Source organism: Adiantum capillus-veneris, chromosome 19 (assembly GCF_014529385.1).
Source record: "Adiantum capillus-veneris isolate H3 chromosome 19, ASM1452938v2, whole genome shotgun sequence".
Classification (NCBI taxonomy): Eukaryota; Viridiplantae; Streptophyta; class Polypodiopsida; order Polypodiales; family Pteridaceae; genus Adiantum; species Adiantum capillus-veneris.
In genome coordinates, this window is record NC_140949.1 from 114,722,033 (window position 1) to 114,745,285 (window position 23,253).

The following is a 23,253-nucleotide window of genomic DNA, read 5'->3' on the forward strand; positions in this document are numbered from 1 at the left end:
CAGCTTCAGCTTTCCCTCTGTTGTCAACAACGTGCTGTGACTGGTGCACTGGAAAATCTCTAGTTTGTCCCTTCTCTCCACTGCCTAGCTGCTGATCGTGAGCTCGTTGGTCTGGCTTGTCTTTGTACTGGTCTGGCTGGTCTAGGTTGGGCTGATTGCCCCCTGTAGTAGCAGATCCACCAGCTCCAGATCCTAAAGGAGGAAAGTCATCGTCTTCACCACCTGGCTTGTTGGCCTGGTTGTCCTCTCCTTCTTCATCCTTCTCTTCCTCTCTCTTAAAATCCTCATCAGGATTATTTTGTTTTTCAATGTAATCCATGATGGCTTGATTTGCCAACTCTTTATTGTATTCTGAGAGTTTATCCTACAGATCACTCTGAATAGTCTCCATCAAGGCTTTCCGATTGTCCATATTCATAGTGACATTGCCCTCTGGATTCAGAATATCAACAAGGTTATTGCAGAGATATCTCTCAGTCAAAGAATCCTTGATTGCAGTGTGAGTTGTCATCAGTTCGTTGAGATCAATCCGCTTCATTCGGAGCAGAGTCTCAAAGCGATCAGCATCTCTCAAGGCTGCTGCCTTGTCTTCCTTTAATTGCCTGTTTTCAGTTTCTATCTTCAGCAGCTTTGTCTGCAATTCATTGATTGTCCTTACTGACTGATTCTCAACAATAGTATGCCTGAGCCTTTGTGCAGCTACATCCTTCGGGAGTTTTTGAACCTACTGTTGGCTACTCTCCAGATCTTCTTTGGGCTTAACCACTTGCTCACTCGGCGTCGATGTATCCATCATCTGACCTAAGGCATTGACAATGGTATCCATGATGATTGGATGAGCATTGAGCATCCATCAACCACATTTTTCTGGTCAGATTGTGTTGGCTCATACACCATCACAGGAGCCATGTACGGTAGATGTGCTAAATCAGTAGTTTGAAATGTCAGTCTGCCTTTAAGGGGATTATGCTGCAATTGCTACAGTTTATCTTTCTTGGCTATTGACAAGGCTAATTCACTGAAAGGAATTTTGCTCGGACTGTCAGGTATTAGACCCTTGCCCTTACCTTTGACTACAGGTTGTTCAACGCTTGTCTTTTCTTTGGAGCCCTTTCCAGTGCTGCTTTCTCTACTGGAGTCTGTTCCTTTTGCTGGCTCTACTCAGCACAAGTCTTTGTTGGAGTTTGTTCTTCAGTTGTAGCTGAAGTTTGGCATGCTAAAGCTTTTCCAATAGTCTCTACGTGATTCTCAAGCTGCTTAAGAAAAGTAGTTCTTTTGGCTAGCATCATCCTTGGTTTCTTAACCACTAGCTTCCTCCTTGGTGCCTTTTCTCTTTTGTCTGGTCAAGGTCAGCTGATTGCGTGGATCTTCTTCATCTGAAAGCTCGACATTGGCAATCTCTGGGATGGGCTTCTGACTCCAAGCCATCCGTAACTAATCATGAGCTTGCAGTTGCCCAGAATAAAAATTGCCAGACATACCAAGCCTTGAATACACTCTGGGATTTTAGCTTGGCAGTCTGTTGGAGCACATTATGAGATAAAATCTGACACAAATTTATCTTAGCTGAAGCATTTGACCTTTTTGCCAATAGCATAGCAAACAATTTTTCTGACACATATGTAGGCTTGTTTTTCAGACTAACAACCTCAGCCACAAACCTGTACACTGAGGGAACGTCCAGTCCTGCTATTGGAACCCCTTGTGCATTGGCTTTGTGTTTCTTCATTGCTGCTTCATCACCGTGCTGATCTGTTCTGCAGAAGCTGTGGTCGGCTTTGGCTCATTAGGCATTTTGAAGGCATATGCAATGTCGTCAGGAGTTGCTGTAACTCTAATACCATTGATAAGAGCACTACCATCCTCGGCATTAAATGAATCAAGAACCTGCTTGATTATGGCCGAGTCAAAGTCTATTCTTGTGGCCTGTACTACCACATGCAAGTCCCAAAGTCTTAGTAGCACCTCAGCCTGCTCAGTGAATACATACTTTTGTATCTTGATATGCAGAATAAGTAGTAAGGAAGCCTTAAGAGAAGTGATGATAGTCGAGGTTTCATCCATGTTTCTTGCATCTTCTCCGACATTTTCTTCCTACCCATACACTATAAAGACGGTGAGTCTGTAGAGGAAGAAGACTTACTTGGATACTCAAAACCGTACCCAGGTGTGTCAGGAAGAGAGAGGTAGTGATCAACAGAGTTCGTTGACGATGAAGTTTGTGTTTGTTGTGAAGACTCCTCAGAGCTCGGCGATGGCGAATGTGTAATAGCAAGGAGACGTCGTGCAGGAGATTTATGAGGAAGAATACCCACCCTCCTTACTGTTATATGCGTTCTTGCCATAAAAGCTTCACTACTTACCATTCCTAGAGTTGTGTGCACCGTCGGCGACATGGCATACATGCATTGGCTTATACTTCCCATGTACCCATTAATGATTATCACTGGCCCTTTTTCCCCATAAAAACTTGGACTGACTCTGACATGGAACTGACTCTAACACTGGCACTGGTTTGTCATGTTGGAACTTTTCTGTCACCTTGACTAGCTCTGGTACTGATTCTATATGGAATAGGTTCAGAATAGATGGTTCTGAGAATTCCTGACCATTAGTGGCTAGAACGCCAGTATCCTCTTCTTGAAAAGTCTTTTTCTCATTAGAATAATATAGCTTGACCTTGGCCCCATTATAAACACCCTGCAACAGTAATTTAGATAAATCCTTCTGCCTTACTGTGCCATTGGAAAAGACCAAGTCCACTTCATACGGACCAGCCCAAGCTATCTTTAAGTTTGGCTTCTTCGGGCCCAATCTGGATTGATAAAGTAGAACCAAGTCACCTTTCTGGAATTCCCGAACTTTGATTCTCCTATCATGCCAGTGCTTCCTTCTTTGATGAATAATCTCATGTTCCAGCATAGCTCGTTGTCTTAACTCATCCAACTGTGTTAGTTCCTCTAGTCTCTGTTTAAGATTGTGATTAAAATCCAATCCATATTCCACTACCATCTTGAGACTAGGAATTATGAATTCCATAGGCACTACAGCTTTTGTACCATATACCATTTTGAACGGTGTCAGTCCAATGGTAACTTTGTAAGTTGTCCTATAAGCCCATAAAGCAGTTTGGAGCCATTGGTGTGGCTCCTTCTACACAATCTTGGTGAGAATGTTCTTGATGGTTTTGTTACTACTTTCAGCTTGCCCATTACACCTGGGATAGTATGGCATTGACTTTTTGTGTTTTACTCAAAGCATTTCTATCAGAATATCCATAGTATCATTAATAAAGTGTGTTCCTTGATCAGATACAATCTCCACAGGGAATCCATAATGACAGATAATATTTTCAAATAAGAAGACAACAATGGACTTCGTAGTGTTATCTGGAAGAGCCTTAGCCTCAACCCACTTGGTGACATAACAAGTGGCCATCAGTATATACCGGTTTTTCCTAGGGGTAATCTTCTTGAATGGACCCATGAAGTCCATACCCCATTTCATAGATACTCCCAGTGGCTGAACTGGATTAAGCGAAGTCATATCTGCTGCTATTTGTCTGCCTATCCTCTGACATATATCACATGTTTTACAAAAACTTCGAATATCATATATCAGAAATTTGCCACCACAATCCTGCCTGCAAAATTTTCTTGTAGGTAATATCAATGGAGGAATGTCCTGTAGAATCCCCCTCATGTGATTCGGAGATAACTTGCATCCTTCCTTCCATCGGCACACACCTTCGAAGAACCCCATCTACTCCCAGTCTATAGAGCAACCCTCCAATAATGGTGAACTTCAAACTTTTAATAATCAGAGCCTTCTTCTGATTTTGAGTCTAGTTCGATAGGAATCCTCCTTTGGAAGGAATTGATATACATCCGTCCATTCTGGATTTGTGTTCTCCTTAGTTGTTACCTGGAATAATTCTGCATCCACTGGCTCATCTCTCAAAGATACTTTTGAATAACCCTCGGTGCTTTTGGACAGGAAAATCAGCTCCACAATGGGATTTATCGGGCTTATGAAATATACAAAATTCAAATTCCATGAGGAACATCATCCATCTAATCAACTGGCCTTGAATAATAACTTTGTTGATCAAGAATAACAATGCCTGATGATCCACATAAAAATGAAACAGCTTTCCCAATAAATAATGTCAAAACTTAGTGGCACTGAAAACCATTCCTAAAGCTCTTCTTTCTATAGTACTGTATCCTTGTTCAGCCTGACTGAATCTCCTACTGGCAAAATATACTGGATAGTCGGTCCTTCCTTCTGGTTGAGCCAAAATTGCCCCCATTTCCACTCCCAATGCATCGACATGCACATGGAAAATCACTTCCCAATCAGGTTATAGGAGTACTGGCTTACTGATAATGGCACTCTTCAAACATTGAAAACTCTCCTCACATTCAGCAGTCCAAATGAACTTGCTGGTCTTCTTTGTGAGCTCATACAAGGGTAATGCCTTAGAAGCAAACATATGAATAAATCTTCTATAAAAATTGATGTATCCCAAGAATAAACTTAACTTTGATGTTGTGCGAGGTGCCTTGGCCTGCTGGACACTCTGAATCTTATCATTGGCCATCTCGATACCATTCTTGGACACTATATGTTCCAATAACTCTCCCTTCTAGACCAGAAATATAGATTTGAATGGGTTCAAATAGATCCTCTTTTCCTTACATCTTTGGAAGACCATTTCCAAAAATAATAAATGCTTCTCCTCTGTTGAAAATACAATGAAATCATCATAAATATGGCAAGGAATCAGTGCAGGCATTCACTAAATATTTCCATCATGCACCGTTTGAACATTGCTGGAGCATTGCAAAGACCAAATGGCATGACCAGATACATGAATGCACCCCATTCAATAATAAAAGTGGTTTTACTCCGATCTTTAGGAGCAATCTTTAAATGATTATAACCACTATAGCCATCCATGAACTATACATCTCATCGCCTGCAATCTCATCAAGAAGCATGTCAATAAAAGGTAATGGAAAAGGATCCTTGATTGTTTGAGCATTCAACTTTCGATAATCCACACAAACCCTAAGCTTGCCATTCTTCTTGGGCACAACCACAATTGGAAACAACCAGTCAACTGGCCACCTCTGTGATGAATCCAGCCTTAAGAAGGTTGTCAATTTCTTCTTTGAACTTCTTAGCGTAATTTGGATTCATTCTGTACCATTGCAGACGCATTGGTCTAGCATCTGGCTTCAGAGGTATTTTATGTTGACAGACCTCTGGATCTACACCTTTTAGATCAGTATGTTCCCATGCAAATACGTCTTTGTACTTTTGGAACATGTGTCGAGATTTTTCTTTCGTTCCTGGGTTCAAATGCTTGTTTACCTTGATGAGTCGAGCATTTTTGTCAGAACCCAGATTCCACTCTTCGGTTTCCTGGTCATCTGGGAGCAACCAGTTAGGCCTGCCTTCCTTCCTTTTAGTTGACTCCTCAACGTAATTCCAGGAAGGTCCTTGTAGTTCTAGACTGTCATTCTGAACTTCAGAAACATTTCCAGAGTGCCTTTCTTCAGTGCTCACTGGTGTACTAGAATGTAACAGTTCTTCTTTGGAGACTTTGGAATCTCTGGCCGTCCAGTTAGCTGAACTAATCTTTCTCCAGGATTTAGTTCAGTGAACTGATCTAGAAATTGCCTCCTTTGTTTTTCAGCTTGGTCTTTGTCAGATAATACTGTATTCAAATCTATCTTAGTCAAACGAAAAATATTCATTGTTGCAAGCATTCTCTCAATTTTCTTTATCCCATATTTCTAACAAAGCTCCTCTGGTCGCAATGCCTTCTTCCAGTTTCTGGTGTTGTTTGTCTCGACCTGAATTTTTATATTGGAACCCTGTATTGTCAAAGTCTGATTGGCATAGTCGTGAATAGCCTGTGTCGTTTGCAGTCATGGCCATCTCAGTAACATCCCATATGCACCTTGCACATCCAAAACTAAGAAACTGGTCTTGAACTTTTCTTTTCCTACCCTTATCATCATATTTTGTATCATCCTAGCTGCTTGCACACCTCTATGATCAGTCATCCGAATCTTGAATGGTGTTGGTTTCATGTTTGTTATACCCATTCTTTACTGAAGGTGTGTCCTCAGGATGTTGACACCTGACCCTCCATCCAATATGACATGGAATAGTGGTTCCCATTGTTTTCTGACTTTGTAGTCTACCTGGATCACTGGCACTTCATCATCCCTGACAGTCGCAAGGTCAACTGCTCTAGTGTTGGCTTCAATTTTCCTTTGTTGTTTGATGAATTTCGGTGCTTCAGGCAAAGTCTTTCTGATATCTTCTAAATCAACTGTCAGTTTCTGAATTCTTTCACAAATCTTCACATGTATTTTCTCTCTCTCCATATCAGAGTTATCCTCAGAACTTGAGGAAACTGAACCATCTGTACATTGCCAATCCTCCTTTCTGATATCATCTTTTCCTTCTGCACTGTTTCCTATTCCGGTTAGATCGGATTTGACATTCTCTAGAACTTTTGCCCGTCCTTGGACTGCAGCTAGCATAGTCTCAGAGAGTCCATATCCTAACTGATCTGACTGTCCTTTCTCAGAAGACTAGGCTAGTATCTTCTAAATGACTCGAGCCCCACCGAAGGAGCGAGAAAGAAGTGAGTCTCCTACCACCTCGGTGGAGATGGCTCCACGAAGACTGCGGCCAAAACGCTCTCCATCACCCCCTAAACGGAGAAGACCATCGCACACTTTTCCACACCATAATTCAAAGAGGGATGACAGAAAACAAGAGAAGAAAAAGGCGAGAAAGAGGTCACCCTCTTCTCCATCTTCTTCATCCTCTTCCTCTTTTGAAGAAAGTGATGGTGCAGACATGGAGGAAGAAGGCAAGAAAAAGGCAAGAAAGAGGTCACCCTCTTCTCCATCTTCCTCAAATTCTTCATCCTTTGAAGAAAGTGATGGTGCAACTTTTGAACCACCAAAAAGAAGAGGCCATAGGAAATCCTATGCCATGTGGAAGAGGTTGTCCAAGCTCAAGAAGTTCAAAGAGGGAGGAAAGAACATCTCTTTCCTTACCTACGATGGCAGCTTTGGTGCTACGGACAAAGTCTTGGCCTTCATCCAACAATTCGATGCGGCATTTGGAGATGAGAGCTTCACGGAGTCCTCTAAGCTAGCCATGTAGCTATGCATTTTCAAAAGTCCGTCAGGCAATGGTGGTCTAGCCTACGGGCAAACGGTGAAGCTCAATGAACATGGAAAGCTTTAAGAGCTTCCATCATGAAGCAGTTTTTGGCTACTGATGCCAAAGACAAAGTACTCACCGAATGGTGAAGCTTGAGATCTCTCCCTACGAATCTATTCACAAATATGTAGACAAGTTTTGGGACTTACATTTCAGAGCCACTGTCTTCAAAAAGATGGATTTTGGAGAGCAAAAACAACAATTTTGTGCGGGTCTAACTGAAGATATGGTGGAGTATGTCAACTCCCAAAGGTCACGCACCATATCTGCGGTCATATACCATACTATGGTGGCTTCATGAATCCATCTCCAACAAGGGGCTAAGAAAAATCTTAAGCCCACGGAGAACAAGGACTGTAACAATGAGCCTACGGGGAAGGACGATGTCCAAAAGTCTCCTAAAGGTAACGCCAACAACAACAAAGCTAACGAGAAGGGAGTTTATATAGGCAAAAATAAACTCTCTCCTGAAGAGCTTGAGCGTTATCGTAAAGATTACCGTTGTTTCAAGTGCGGGGAGCAAGGACATGCCTATCGTGCTTGCCCCCACAAGAATACACGAAACGAGCCTCCTAGAGCTACCTTGGTCGAAATCCAAGAACAGGAAACTCACCACAAAGGATCTCCTCTATGCCATGCTCGGGGAAAGGTAAGAGAACATGATGCTTTTATTCTCTTTGACCCTGGCTCTACTCACAATTTCATATCCACAGAGTTGGCCACCAAGCTAGGCATCCAAGTCTATGAGATGGGAGATGTCCTACCCGCCGATGATGCTTTTAAGGGGCAAGAAGCTTCAATCACTCTCTTAATTGGGAAATTGAGGCTCCATGTCCAAAGCTATGTGGACAAAGAGGACTTCTTTATCTCTCCTCTCAAGCATGAGGATGTCATCCTAGGGGCACCATGGCTTGATGGCAAAAGGCCAATGTTAAATTTCCTAAAAGAAAAATCTACTTTAGGTTCAGGGAAAAAGATATGTACATAGATGCCAAAGAGTTGGGTAACACCATACCCATTGTACATACACAAGCTTTCAATAAGTCAATAAAGAGCTCTATTTCCGTGTACATGATTTTTGTTAAAGATTCTCAAAATGAACCTAATGCTTTAGCAAAAGAAAATATAAATAATCACAAGGAATTAGAGTTATCCAATTTCCTAAAGGGATTTCAAGATGTTTTTATTGATGACATCCCTTGTGAACTACCTCCTAAATGAGGCAATGATGACTATGCAATTGAACTTCTTTCTGGAAGTTCACCACCTAATAAACCTCCTTATAGAGTTTCTCAAGCTTAACAGGAGGAGATTATGCGGCAAGTGCATGAGTTAGTTGAGAAGGGCATGGTTAGGCCTAGCTCATCTCCATTTTGCTCACCCGTATTATTAGTGCAAAAGAAAGATGACACATATCGTATGTGTGTCGACTATAGAGCACTAAATAGGATCACCATCAAGAATAGGTTTCCCGTTCCACGGGTAGAAGACCTATTTGATAAGCTACAAGGGTCGACCTACTTCAGTAGGATTGACCTAAAAGTGACTACCATCAAATAAAGGATTGTTATAATAATCAATATCTAATTCTCCTAAATGATTTTCTCATGTTAAACTGATCATTTAATATGGGGAAGTGCCAAGGGAGAAAAAGCTAGAATATTGGTTAAGCTAGCAGACCGGCCAAGTAGGGATCCAAAGGAGGGAAAATAGGGATCCAAAGGGGGGTCCATCTGCAAAAGAGCCATGTGCAACAATGGGCTAAAAAGACCCTAAGGTTCAGCCCATTAAGACTTCCAAAATGCTAAGGTTCCAAAATTCAAAGGTTGAGTCCAAAGGTTAACCATGGGGGAATTGGATGCTTTGTGTGTGTCAAAAAAAGTCTTTACAAATCCCTACTTAGGAGGGGGCGAGCCTTGCTTGTAGGGGATGAGAGAGAAAGCCACACACACACACACACACACACACACACAAGCTCCCTTTACACAAAGGGAATGAGGGACACATGTCAGCTCCCTAGGCGAGATGCCCACAAGGTGTACCCAATTCCTATTGGATGGCCTTAGAGGTGGACCAATGAGAATTAGGCTAGAGTAAATCTAGTTTAATTAATTTAAAAACACTTAATAAAAGAACCAATGAGAATTAATTCCTCTAGAAGACTATTGGACACTCTCCCAAGGGGCCCAATGAGCATTTAGTAGCCCAATGGCTTGCCTGATTCCTATTGGCCAGGAGGCAAAGGGGTCCAATGAGAGTTTAGTTGAATTATTAAATTACCTAAAGCTCTCACAAAAGGGGAAAGGGGGACACATGTCAGAAGGCTATCACTTATACTGCTTAATTACCATTGGCTAGGCCTGGGGAGGTCCAATGAGAGTAGAGCATGAGCAAATAGCAAGAGGGGTCGACCAAGAGAGAGAGGGGGCTGATTTTTGCAAGGCATTATCACACACACACTCACACAATCTCATGTGTGAAGAAAAGAAGACTCTCTCTCCTTCTCAAGCTTTAATGGAAAGCTTATCACCTACTCCAAGCTTGTGAGAAGGGAGGCCTACACCAACAACTCTTGGCTTTGTGATGCAAATCCAACCAAGAGCCAAGCTTCAATGCATGCTTATCTCCTCTACCATGCTAATTACTAAGCTAATCTATGCTAATATGAGTGATTATGTGAGGAGATGTACATCTTTCTCGTAAGAATACTCCTTCTTCCTCTCAATCTACTCTCATACCCTGCTAGCTCTCACCATCTTTGAAGGTGTGTGAGGTCTTGGGTCTGAGACTGGGGATAATTGATGTTGTGTTTGCTAAGTGTTTTGCTTAGTGCATGAATCTTTCATCTTCATTGCACTAGCTAGTCTTGAAGGAACACAAAGAATTGTATTGTACAATGTCTCTCTTGATGGGAGAAACCATAATACAAAGCCTTTTGGAGGGGGGACTGGCTCCTTGCAAATCCGGTCCTCAACTGTTGTCAATAGCTTAATTTCTCTCTCTTTTGAAAGTATTGTTCATGCTATCTAACTAGGTGTTATGCTTTTTGTTGCTCTCTCCACCCAAGCACTCTTGTAATTTCTCATTAGGAATCTATTCTAATGAAATGCCCACTATGTTCATGCTAATTTCCGCTACACACAAGTTTTTAGGCCATTAAATGTTACAAGGATAGTTGATCAAGACATTGTAAAGACCGCATTTCGCACCACATTTGGTCTTTACGAATACATTGTCATGCCTTTTGGCTTGACCAATGCAACAACCACATTCAACCACTTGATAGAAAAGCTATTCAGGCCTCACCGAACCTTTACTGGAGTGTTCTTTGATGATATAATCATCTACTCTAATTCATTAGACGAGCACAAGCAACACCTACAAGTAATATTTCAAGTCTTACGAGAGCTCATGTTAAACTGATCATTTAATATGGGGAAGTACTAGGGGAGAAAAAGCTAGAATATTGATTAAGCTGGCAGACCGACCACAATAGGGATCCAAAGGAGGGAAAATAGGGATCCATGGGGGAGGGGGGGCATCTGCAAAAGAGCAATATGAATCAATGGGCTTCAGTGACCCTAAGGTTCAACCCATTAAAACTTCCAAAATGCTAAGGTTTCAAAATTCAATGAAAAGTCCAATGGTCAAACCTTAGGAAAATTAGATGCCTTTGGAAGAACAAAAAGTCTTTGCAAATCCCTAGATGGGAGGGGGCGAGCCCTAAAGGTAGGGGAAGAGAGAGAAGAGGTGAGTGAACACTCACACACACACTCAAGGCTCCCCGTACACAAAGGGCATAGTGGACACATATCAGCTCCCTAGCCAAGTTGCCCCCAAAACGTATTCAAATCCTATTGGATGGCCATAGAGGTAAACCAATGAGAATTAGGCTAGAGTAATTTTAGTTTAATTCATTTAAAAACACTTGATAAAAGAACCAATAGAAATTAACCTCTCTAGAAGACTATTGGACAGTCTCCCAAGGGGTCCAATGAGCATTCAGTAGCCCAATGGCTTGCCTGATTCCTATTGGCCAGAAGACTAAGGGGTCCAATGAGAGATTAATTGATTTCTTTAATTACCTAAAGCTCTCACAAAAGGGAAAAGGGGGACACACGTCAGCAGGCTAGCCATTATGCTTCTAAATTCTCACTAGCTAAGCCTGGCATGAGCCAATGGGGTGCCAACATGAGTAAAATGCATGAGGGGTCAACCAAGAGAGAGAGAGGGGGCTGATTTTGGCAAGGAATTAACACACACACCCACACCCACACAAACACACGTGTGAAGCAAAGAAGACTCTCTCTCCTTCTCAAGCTTTGATAAAAAGCTCATCATCTACTCCAAGCTTGTGAGAAGGGAGGCCTAAACCAACAACTCTTGGCTTTGGGATGCAAATCCAACCAAGAGCCAAGCTCCAATGCATGCTCATCTCCTCTCCCATGCTAATTACTAAGCTATGCTAAGCTTTTATGAGTGATTATGTGAGGAGATATACTTCTTTCTCGTAAGAATACTCCTTCTTCCTCTCAATCTACTCTCATACGCCACTAGCTCTCACCATCTTCGAAGGTGTGTGATGTCTTGGGTCTGAGACTGAGGGAATTGATGTTGTGTTTTATAAGTGTGTGCATGGTGCTTGAAGCTTCCATCTTCATTGCACTAGCAAGTTATTGAAGAAACACAAAGTATTGTATTGTAAAATGTCTCCCTTGATGGGGGAAACTTATAATACAAAGCCTTTTGGAGGGGGGACCGCCAGCTCCATGAAAATCTGGTCCTCAACTGTTGTCAATAGCTTAATTTCTCTCTCTTTTGAAGTATTGTTCATGCCTATCTAACTAGGTGTTATGCTTTTTGTTGCTCTCTCTCCATCCAAGCACTCTTGCTATGCTCATTAGGAATCTATTCTAATGAAATGCTCACTATGTTTATGCTATTTTCCGCTACACACAAGTTACTAGGCCATTAAATGTTACATATTCGTTGATGACATAATTATCTACTCCAATTCTCTTGAGGAGCATAAGCAACATCTCCATGTAATCTTTCAAGTACAAAGAGAGAATAAGCTTCTCATTTATAAAAATAAGAGTGATTTTTTCCACAAGAGATTCAATACTTAGGTCATATTATCTCTTGAGATGGCATCCGTATGGATCAAATAAAGTTAGAGGTAATAAAAGGGTGGCCTAATTTTAGGAATCTACACGAGCTACGAAGCTTTATTGGTATGTGTGCATACTACAAACGCTTCATATAAAAATTCTCGCTAATAGCAAGACCATTACATGATTTAACGAAAAGGAAAATTAAGTATACATGGACTGCAAAAGAACAAGATGATTTTGACAAGCTAAAAGAGAAGCTTATCTTTGAGCGTGTGCTTACACTACCGGATCTGTCAAAGTCATTTGAGGTCCAATGTGATGCTTGTGGTGATTGCCTTGGAGCAATTTTGCTTCAAGAAGGGCATGCCATAACATATGAGAGTCAAAGACTCGACTCCGATGAGCAAGTATTGGGCATATACGAAAAAGAGCTACTAGCTGTTCTACACACCCTAGACTCATAGAAGAACTATCTTTTGGGGACTCCATTGAAGGGGATCGGGGAGCACCAGAGACGGAGAGTGAGAGAGAGAGAAGGAGACACACAACACGATGTGGGTGGGGAGACCTCCCCTATGCTCTATGCCGAGATCAGTCATCGAACAACTAATCAACCCTACTGCAAATGCTCCCACTGCAGCTACTATGTCAGGCCTCGAGATCAACATCTCATACATGAGGACACCGAATGTTGATGCAACCCTGGCAGCCTCTGCCACCTCCAACTCAGAACTCAACTCATGGCAATCCTGTCCCCTATCATAGAGACCATGGCACTCTGACTCCGAGCTCTGGAGTGACTCCTCGTGCCCACCACATATCACATGTGTACCAAGAGTATCCATGTGTCCTGAATCTGCATCAAGCTCTGGCATAAGCATATCAAGAAATGACTCCACAATAGTTGACATCTCAACATCCATGTGAGTCATCTCTGTCATCACCTCTGATGACTCATCCTGCTGTGACTCACTAGAGCTGTCCCGCTCTACCTGTGCATCCGTAGACGCAACCTGCACAACAAGGTCACTGCTCTGCACTCCATGCAAAGCATGCTGCAACCCACAAGCAAAAGAGACTCGCCTGCTCTCTCGCTCTCTACCTGGCTGCATGATCACAGAGACAGCACCGTCTCTCGTGTGATCCACATGCAATGGGTAACTTGTACCACTCCTGGCACCTCTCGCAATCACTAGAGAACCCAAATGCATCACAAAATCTCGCTCTCGTAGCGAAATCTGACATCCACAATCTCTAAGCTGACCAATCGAGATCAAACTCACTGTCAAATCTGGTACATAGCGCACATGTCGTAACAAGTAAGATGCACCACTCGGTAACGACAGTCTCACATCTCCTGCACCTGCTATCGCATGCACCGATCCATCGGTCAAACGTACACTGCCAAGCATCCCGCTAGAATAGCTACAAAACCATTCACGATGCGGCGTGACATGAAACATAGCATCTGCGTCTAGCAACCACTGCGAAGGGAGTGCACTATCCACATGTATAGCATCTCGTGCATAGCTCGAGGTAAAAGTGACATCCCCGTCACTAGTATACTCCGACACTACATCTGCCTCAAATGTCAAAGCAACTGAGTCCATGGCATCACTACATACATCTCTGAGACTGCAATGTCTCCTACGATGTCGCATACGATGAAAACAGCGCCGTCTAACGTGTCCAGAATGACCACAATACCAACATGTCACCTGTCGGCGTGCTCGTGAATGTACATGTCTCACACGAGTCCGTGATGACTCAGATCTATCATACATATCATGTAATCTGCGCCAAAGTGCTCTCGAAGTAGTCTCATACATAACAAGAGCATATACAGATTCCGCAAGGTGCAAAGAGAGCGTAGATAGTGCCATCTCCTCTAGCTCCTGCCACTGATCGTTAGACATGTTTGAAGGTCTACCTGCATCACCACTCAATGGTCGATGCAACCCTTGCTGTGTCAATGCGTCAAGCATACACTCTCTCCATGCCGCAAAGTCTGACCCATCAAACACGCGCATCTGTGAGCGGTCACAATCTGATCGATCACCTGTCTCTGCCATGAGCACAAGTAGCAAGCTAGATAGCAAAATCACCTCACCAACAACACCTGGAAACTGTCTACAAATATGGCCAGAAACACAATGTAAAACCTGTGAGACACACTCCAAAATAGAGCTCCCGCAATGTCAATACAAGCCTCGCATGCTCTAGTATCACACTGCAATCTGTGAGCTAATCACCAAGCCCACACTGTGCGGTATCGATGCATACATACGCACAAATCTCCCACCTGCAGAGAACACTGCACGCAAATGCTGAGTGCAACCCGCAATCTCTACCTAGATCGCATAAATGATACGCATAAAACTCCTGGGAAAATTTCGCCAGAGTTTCGACGTACAATGGCTATCAACACAAAATAACCATTGTCCTGCAAGCTCAATACAATGAGCAATCAATACGCATCAAACTACACTCAATATACATGCATAAGCTCTGCAAAACTATGGCTCAAAACCTGATGCAAAGTTGCACCAGTAACCGTGCAAAACCTTGCACAAAATCACAAGTCAATATGACTTAATCGTGCATAAATATCTGACAAAATTTTGGCAGAGTCTCCTTTGTAACTAGAGCAAAAATCTCAACAGTAAACCTCAAAGAGACAATAATATATGCCACAATGGCCAATCCGGGAATAAACTCGACCGGAATCACCTCACAAAGTCATACATATGAGCATACCCGCTCTTGCCGGAGTACCACTCAACGGCACCTCAAATGACATACATGTGAGTGATGATTGCTGCCAAAATACCTTTCAATCGATGACCAAATGTCTGCCAGATAACTATAGCAACATTTCGCAAAACCTTGCAAGATCTGTCGCTATGCGCAATGCGAAATACGGCACACAAAGGCATACACAAGTGACTCCAAACTCCAACCAAATGATGACTGAAAATCACTTGTCAAAGTGGGAGTAAACTCAACCACTAAACTGTCAAAGAGCAACCTACGGATACGTAGAAGCTATGGCGAGAACCTGGATAAAATCCAATAGAGTTTCTTCTATAAATTGAGCCAAATCTCAAATAATCTCAGCCATAAACAAATACACAAATCCATATATGGCATACATAGACCGCCAAGACCATGGAAACATAGCTCACTCTTGCATGAGTGGCTCTCTGGACAAATGCATTTCCAAAAACCTGTGTACACCTATGAATTTGTTGGTTGCTACAGAAAATACTCCGTGTGTGTGAGATATACCAAAAACAGTGTTTTTGGGACCCGAAAGTGCACAAATAAACCTACTGCTGTACCTGCTGTAATTCAAAGCATAATTTCAGCAAATAGACATCACCATCGCGTCCGGAGCGTGCCAAAACCTTGACCTAAACTCCTGGATCATGTAGATCTGACTATGTATGACGGAGCTACGCAAAAAACTGCGTTTTAGAGCCCGAAAATGGCAAAAACGAGTTGCACATAGTTTTGAACCTGCTCCTGCTCCACTCTGCGTGATGCAATGTCCTCTCAATGCAAGCTCCAACACAAGAGCTTTGCCACAACAACATCCAAGCACTCGAATGTCAAGCTCTCCTCCACCGAGCACTTCTCTAACGAGCTCCACTAAGCTCAAAAGCTCCTCTCACCAAGGAAGCCGCAACCGCCTCCTCGACCAAGCTTGACCACACCAAGCTCCTAAGCTCCAAAGACAGTGCTCCTCAAGCTAAAATCGCTCTCCGTGAAACTCCGCGATCGAACTCCACCGTCGAGAGCGAGCGAGCTATCGCCTCGAAGCTCTCAAAGCCGTCGTGCTCTCCGCGGTCACCATAGCTCTGATACCAATTGAAGGGGATCGGGGAGCACCACAGACGGAGAGTGAGAGAGAGAGAAGGAGACACACGACACGATGTGGATGGGGAGACTCCAAAAGAGTGGCAGCTCCCCCTATATAGTATACTCACTAAAAGTATAGGGTAACAGTGGGCGCCCGCCCATGACCTGGGCGACCGGTCAAGGCACATAGGCCTTAACCCCAACATCCATTTATTCTACAAATAGATAACCAAAGCCTCAAGTACTTCATGATGCAAAGCAAGCTCTCCGAGAAACAAATGAGGTGGGCAAATTTTATTTCGCAATTTAATTATTTTTGGAAGGGTTTCTTTGAGAATATAGGTACAAGGTTAAATTTTTCATCGGCCTATCATCCCCAAACGGATGGCCAAAGTGAGATAGCTAACCTTACAATTCTAGATCTGCTAAAAGCCTATGTTACAGAAGTAGATCAATGCTCACAATGGGAGAAGTACTTACTCCTTGTAGAGTATGCATACAATAACACTGTACATACTTCTACAGAAAAGACACCTTTTGAGGTCATAGAGAGAAGATCTAAAAGTCCCTTGCTACTTAAGCCACATGGGAAGATCTTTGTTGTTGATGAGTATAGCCGAGAACTAAAAGAATATTTTTAAAAGATTAAAGAGGCTATATCCATCTCACAGCAAAAACAAAAGGCTCTTGCTAACAAGCACATAAGAGCCTTAGACTTTAAAGAAAATGATTGGGTCTTGCTAAAGTTTCCCAAGGCTTGTATAAGGCAAACTATGGGTAAAAATCCTACGGGACACCAAAAGTATTATGCTAAACTAGCAAAAAGCTACTATGGTCCTTTTCAAATTCTTAAGCTAATCAACGAGATGGCCTATCAATTAAAGTTTCCCAATCATTGGCCTATACACAATGCTTTTTATGTGAGCCTACTTAAGCCTTACAAAGGAGAGCCACCAAGAGAAACGATAATTGAGGACCCTCTCGAGATCGAGGATCAAGAAGAGGTGCTCCAACTCGAATCCATCCTTCGAACCTCAGTGACATTTATACATATCTTTTTCATTCTTCAAATTACATCAATCTTTGCAGGACAAGGTTCATTCACACCAAACACTGACTTTTGCCGAGACAAGGTAAGGTTCACTTCTTCCAACCTTGACAGGATCTTATCACAATCTTTGATATGATTTGCCACATACTTGCGGCACCCTCGAGTCTAGAGCCACATCTATATCACTTACATCACACCCCTTGATTGGCACATCATCAAGGAAAGGCATTGTAGTTTGAGGTATGAAGTCACATAGGACTGTGTTCATACCATTCATCATATGCGCAACTGAATTAGTTGCTCCCCGAGGTAAGGTGCACATCCTTACCAAGCCCACAGGTGTCCTCATGGTAGTCAGGTCCCTGCTTTCCTTTGCTAGTTGGAACTAATCATACCTCGAGTACAAATATCCCATAGAATATATTGACCTTCCTGCAAATGCCTCTACAAATTCATCTACAACTAGCCTTGTACCCACATTTCTAATTGTAACCTTATTGACAGGTTGCATATCCTAGATAAAGCGTAAAGAACCATTTTTCTTTGGAACTGTGAACCACCTGTTTGAATATGGACTAAAGATAATATGAACCTTGTAATGTTTACAATGCTACAATAGAGTAAGCAAATGTAATGCTCTTTTAAATAAACAATGTTTTTGTCTTGTAAGGCTTTCTCTCTTTCTTTTACTGTGCACAAATTTAATTAGTATGCATGCTTAGAATCATGTTTGTGGTGACAACGTCTCCCAAACACCAAGTAGAATCTGTCACTCTACTTTGGAAGTATGATATGGACTAAAGAGCAAACATGCTTGCGGCAGTTAAGTCTCTCAAGCAGCAAATGGATTAGTCATCCATTCTGGAATGATGTCTTAGGGTAGAAAGGGATCCTTTACCCGCTAAGAAACCATGGACTAATGACTAAGCTTTATTTTCTCTACCTCATAGTCGAGAGGACAACTATGATTTTAAGAGAGAAGTAATGTCATAAAATCTAATATCTACCTATCCCAAATGATTTTTCCATACTAAACTGATCATTTAATATGGGAAGATAAAGGGAACAAGAGTTAAGATATGGATATGTACTGCTAGATCTATTCTCAACAAGGGGCCAAGAGGAGAGATAAGCTTATCTCATTAAGGGCCCAAATGGAGAAAGGTCTATCAAAAAGCAATGTACACTTAATGGAGCTTTGCAAGACCTTTGTTTAAGATTCATTAAAGCCTCCAAAGGTTAGTGTTAAAAGTCCTTAGGGCCAAGACCAATGGGATAGTCTATTACCAATGCTAGGTAATTTTAACCTTTGAATTTGTGGTCTAAGTTCTCCTAGTGGGTGCAAGTGGCCAAGTGGATCTCCCACTTGCAAGGGGCAAGCCCTCCTTGTAGGGGGATGAGAGAGAACACACACACACTCACCAAGAGTCATCTTTTCACATAAGACATAAAGGAGCCATTAAATGAGTCAATAAAATTAGGACCTCCTTTATTCCTATTGGACAATGTACCTCCTTTATTCCTATTGGGCAATGTACCGAGGTGTCCAATGAGAATTGAGTAGACCATGTGCAAGCTTAATTCCTCTTGGCCAATTCACCATGAGAGCCAATAAGAATTTAGCTTCATTTAATTAATGAATTAAACACTCTCTTAAAGAGGGAAAGAAGGACACTTGTTACAATACTACATCCCTTGCTTGAAATGATTTGGAACTCCCATTGGCTAGCCCCAGGCTTGAGCCAATGAGCTTCAAGCTCGTGTATTGAAGCTAGGTTGACCCCCCCCCCCCCCCCCCCCCCCCCCCCCCCCCCCCCCCTCTCTCTCTCTCTCTCTCTCTCTCATTGTGTGTGAAAAACAAAGTCATCTCCTTCTCCAAGCTTGAGAAGTCGAGAGCCTAAACCAACTTCTTTTGGATATGGAATGCAAATCCAAGCAAGAGTCAATCTTCAAAGCATGCTCATCATCTCCTCAATCTCCATTTCTATGCTAAGCTATGCTCTAAGAGTGATAATATGTGAGGAGAATACTTCTTTCTCGTATGTTACATCTTCTTCCTCTTCACTTCCCACACTCCCTGCCTGCTCTCTCCACCTCTGAAGGTGTGAGGTCTTGGGATTGAGGCCGGGGACGAGTTCTTGTTTATTGCAAGTAAGTTAATTGTTGTTTTGAGCATAATATTGGTGCATGAAGCCTTCCAAAGATTGCATTGTACCAAGTCTGTATTTATGGGATAACATATAAGACAAAAGCTTTTTGGAGGGGGGACAAATAAATCCGGTCCTCAATTGTTGTCATTTTCTCTATTTCTCTCTCTTTTACAACTATTGTTCATGTCAAGCTAAACTAGGTGTAATGTTTGTGTTGCTATCTTTAATCAAGATTTCTCTCTATATCTTCATTAAGAATTCTTTGAATGAAATGTTCACTACTACTTTAATTCCGCTACAATCAATGTTATTAGCCTAATTACGTTACACAAAGTAATTTCTTATCACAATGGATTGAACTTTGATGGTGAATACACTCTAATCATCCTCCGGTGGAATCCATTTGAAGATGAGGTGAAGTGTGCCGCTTATGTGGACGTCTAGTAGGAATGTGAGGCTCTGTCAACAAAGCAGCCACGAGAGCCGCCTCTTCATATCTCGTAAGGGCCACCATGGAGGTGACCCTCCGTATCTCATTCGAGGTGATAAATACCATGCCAAGGAGTGATGAGGGGAGCAACTCTTGAGCCAGTATCCACTATCAAAGGCAAGTGGAATGCTAGAGTTTGCCCTCTTCACCCGCCTCATCAACAACTCATGATTCATCTCCTCTCTCTCTATGCTAGATCGCATCCTATCTACCCTATGTAATAAGCTTGTATTAGGCATGACAAATAATGTAATAGTCGTTCATCATGTGTCTTCCAATTCGCAGTGCTATACATTACATTAATTAAGCGATCCTCATTTAAGGGGGTATTTCACAGGCTTTTGTGCTACTTTAAATAGAGCGCGGCACGATTCATCCGAATGACTCCGTAAACTAGCCTTGGTACTAAGTGACACCTATATTTAATGCGGGGGGGGGGGGGGGGGGGGGGGGGGGGGGGGGGGGGGGCAAAATCTCGAGGTGCGTTAAACTTGGCTAACAAAAAAAATGAAGCACGTCGCCAAAATAGAGGGGCGTAGTAAACCTGACTAGTGGAAAAAACGAAGCACGACGAAGAGATTTGAACCTGAGACCTCGCAATCCGAATTTAGGGTCACATAGGCTAACCACCTCACCCGTGCATGCATTGTGTGTCCACAAACATTCTTACAACGTTATATTGTAAGTAAACATACATTGCCCAGGTTTAGTGTGTGTCGAGGTTTAGTTTTTGATTTGATATTTGCGGTTGCGATCTTCTCGGCCTTCGTGCGTGAACTTCTCCATGTTTGATCCCATTGCCTCCCCTCTTAAATATATATATAGGTGTTACTTAGTGCTGATGATACCGTCTGGGAGAACGGGCTACGGGATGTCATGCTGACGCGTATCACTCATTGAGAGTGATAGCGAGTGTGCGTGTTAAGCGAGCTATTGCGCCAGCGTGGATAGCAGAGAGGTACTAGCAATCGAACCTTGACAATCGCTCGCTGGTATAGTACATTGGCGATCGCTGCAGAGAGAGAAGCTGCCCATCTTCAAGGTAAGCCTGGTAGATCTTACAAATTGAGATTTTCATGGTGGGTTTTGATTTACCTCATCTTACTTGCAGGGTCTTCCCGTTTGTAGTTTTCCTGCTATCTGAGGCCAGATTCTGAATGTCCCTAGGCGTCGTAGAGGTTGCGTCCCTGTTGGGGTTTGGCCGCTATTTTTGCAAGCGCTGCTGCCATTCGGGCTACAGCGATAGCAGAGACTGGAGCCCTGCCTCTTATGATGATTTTGAACCTATCCCGCGCATGTGCAGAATTGTGCTTGCTGTGTATGAGGATGATCTCAGCAAACCCAAGTGGGCTCCCGAGGGTGGTTACCGAATGGACATTGAGTCTGTTTTAAAGCGAGCTGTGTACAAGGACACCCATGGCCACGTCTCTCCTTACCTCATCTATGTCGACCATGATGCCCAGGACATTGTTCTCGCTATCCGTGGGCTCAACCTTGGAAAAAAGAAAGATTATGAAGCTCTCCTCGATAACAAGCCTGGAGAAGAGCATTTTGACAATGGTTTTGTACACCATGGCCTCTTGAAGTCAGCCAAGTGGTTGCTTAATAAGGAGGCAGATAGATTAAAAGGCTTACTGTCACAGTATCCCTCTTACAAACTCAGTGTAGCGGGTCATTCTTTAGGCTCTGGAGTTGCAGCTATGTTTGCCATGCTTGTGGCCAATGACAGATCCATATTAGGCAATGTAGCCCGAAGGAGAATCCGGTGCTATGCCATTGCACCTGCTCGATGTATGTCATTGAACTTGGCTGTACGACATGCTGACATCATTTACTCAGTTATTTTACAGGTGAACAATAAGGACCTCAATGAGCTGTTTTTCCTCTCCGCCCTTTGTTTTGCCCTGCTCTACTCTAACCATAAAATGTGTGTTTTTTCTTATCCGCTTGTTTGGCACAAATATACAGGATGACTTCCTACCTCGTACTGTGACTCCACTGGAAGACATTTTTAAAAGTATATTCTGGTAAGGGTTCTATTCTTTCAGTGTGTGCTGTCAAATACTTTGTTCATGGCAGTTCAAAAGACTCATAGAATATACTGTCTGAGTATCCTATTAATTTTGGTTTTGCACGTTAATAGCTTATTTGTTAGAATCAATATGGGCGAGCATGAAGGAGGAATAGGATGAGTGATTTTGGATGTTCTTGCTCAACTCCTTATCTTTTTTAGGAAGAGTTTCAAGGCCTAATTCGAGGCCTTTCCAAAGTAGGCCCAAAGTCATGCTTCGAAACCACTTGCACTCATTCATGTAGACTTATGTGGGCCTATGTCAGTTCCTTCCTTTTGTGGATCCTTATAGATGCTAGTGCTTGTTTCAGGAAGAAGCCCTTGAGCATGACTCTTGGGTGCATGCCATGCATACATAGTTAGATGCTATTGAGTGGAATGGCACTTGAACATTGGTTCCTTGGCTTAAGAAGCGGAAGATCTTTGGAACTATGTGGATCTTTGAGACAAAAGTTCAAAGGTGACATTTACATTTAGAAGCACAATGTGGGAGGCTCGTGGCTGAGGGTTATACACAATGCCCTTGTGAAACGAACACGCAGAGTGGATCTCCCGGCTACACGGACCGCATACAGACACGCGTCAGACGAACCACCCGACCATAGCCACCATTCGGTAGCTCCCCCGTGCTGGGGCAGCATTCGAGGACGTAGACGTGCACCTGTAAGACCGAGCGTCTCATACCACCCAGCCTCACCTCTTCGAGGTGACCTTGCACACTCCTGCAAATGAGGTCGATAGCTACAAATGAGGTCTTGGATTCCCTTTTATAATAATGGCTGGCCACACTGGCCGGGCTCACACTACGTGCGCCCGGACATTGGATGCCCATTCCTACGGCGTCTAGGCTAGATCCCCGCTCTTGTAAGCGGGACATAACATACTTCCCCCCTTAAGAACCATTGATGTTCTCATCAACAAAGTGGGGATACTGAGCTTTCAAAGCTCTAACCGATTCCCAAATAGCAAACCTTTCAGATCGACCCTTCTATTTAATTAAGTACTTGTCATAAGCTTTTTGGCGTGAATGACGGGTACGATGATCTAAAACAGCCTTTGGTTCTCGAGGAATATACTCAATTTGCATATCTTGCCATTCATTTTCCTCGATAGGCACAATAACGTCAGCATCCCCTAATTTTTCTTCAAGGCGGCTGACATGAAACAGTGGATGTATTCTAACATCCAAAGGAAGAGCCAGTTTGTAGGCAACTTGGCCAATTTTCTTGGTGATCAAGAACGGACCACAGTATCTAGCT

General features: G+C 42.8%; 1 protein-coding gene across 2 annotated transcripts in view; it reads left to right on the plus strand.

Moving 5' to 3' along the window:
* Positions 1-20,783: 20,783 nt before the first annotated feature.
* LOC147434696 (uncharacterized) overlaps positions 20,784-23,253 on the plus strand; it is a 50,000-nt gene continuing 47,530 nt past the window's right edge. The window contains exons 1-3 of one of the 2 annotated variants that reach the window (XM_086491147.1): positions 20,784-20,965; positions 21,035-21,773; positions 21,892-21,950. In XM_086491147.1, the coding sequence (XP_086347273.1) occupies positions 21,081-21,773; positions 21,892-21,950 (752 nt within the window). In that variant the 5' untranslated portion in view covers positions 20,784-20,965; positions 21,035-21,080. The remainder of the gene's footprint in view (positions 20,966-21,034; positions 21,774-21,891; positions 21,951-23,253) is intronic. The other variant, XM_086491148.1, reaches the window with a different exon arrangement.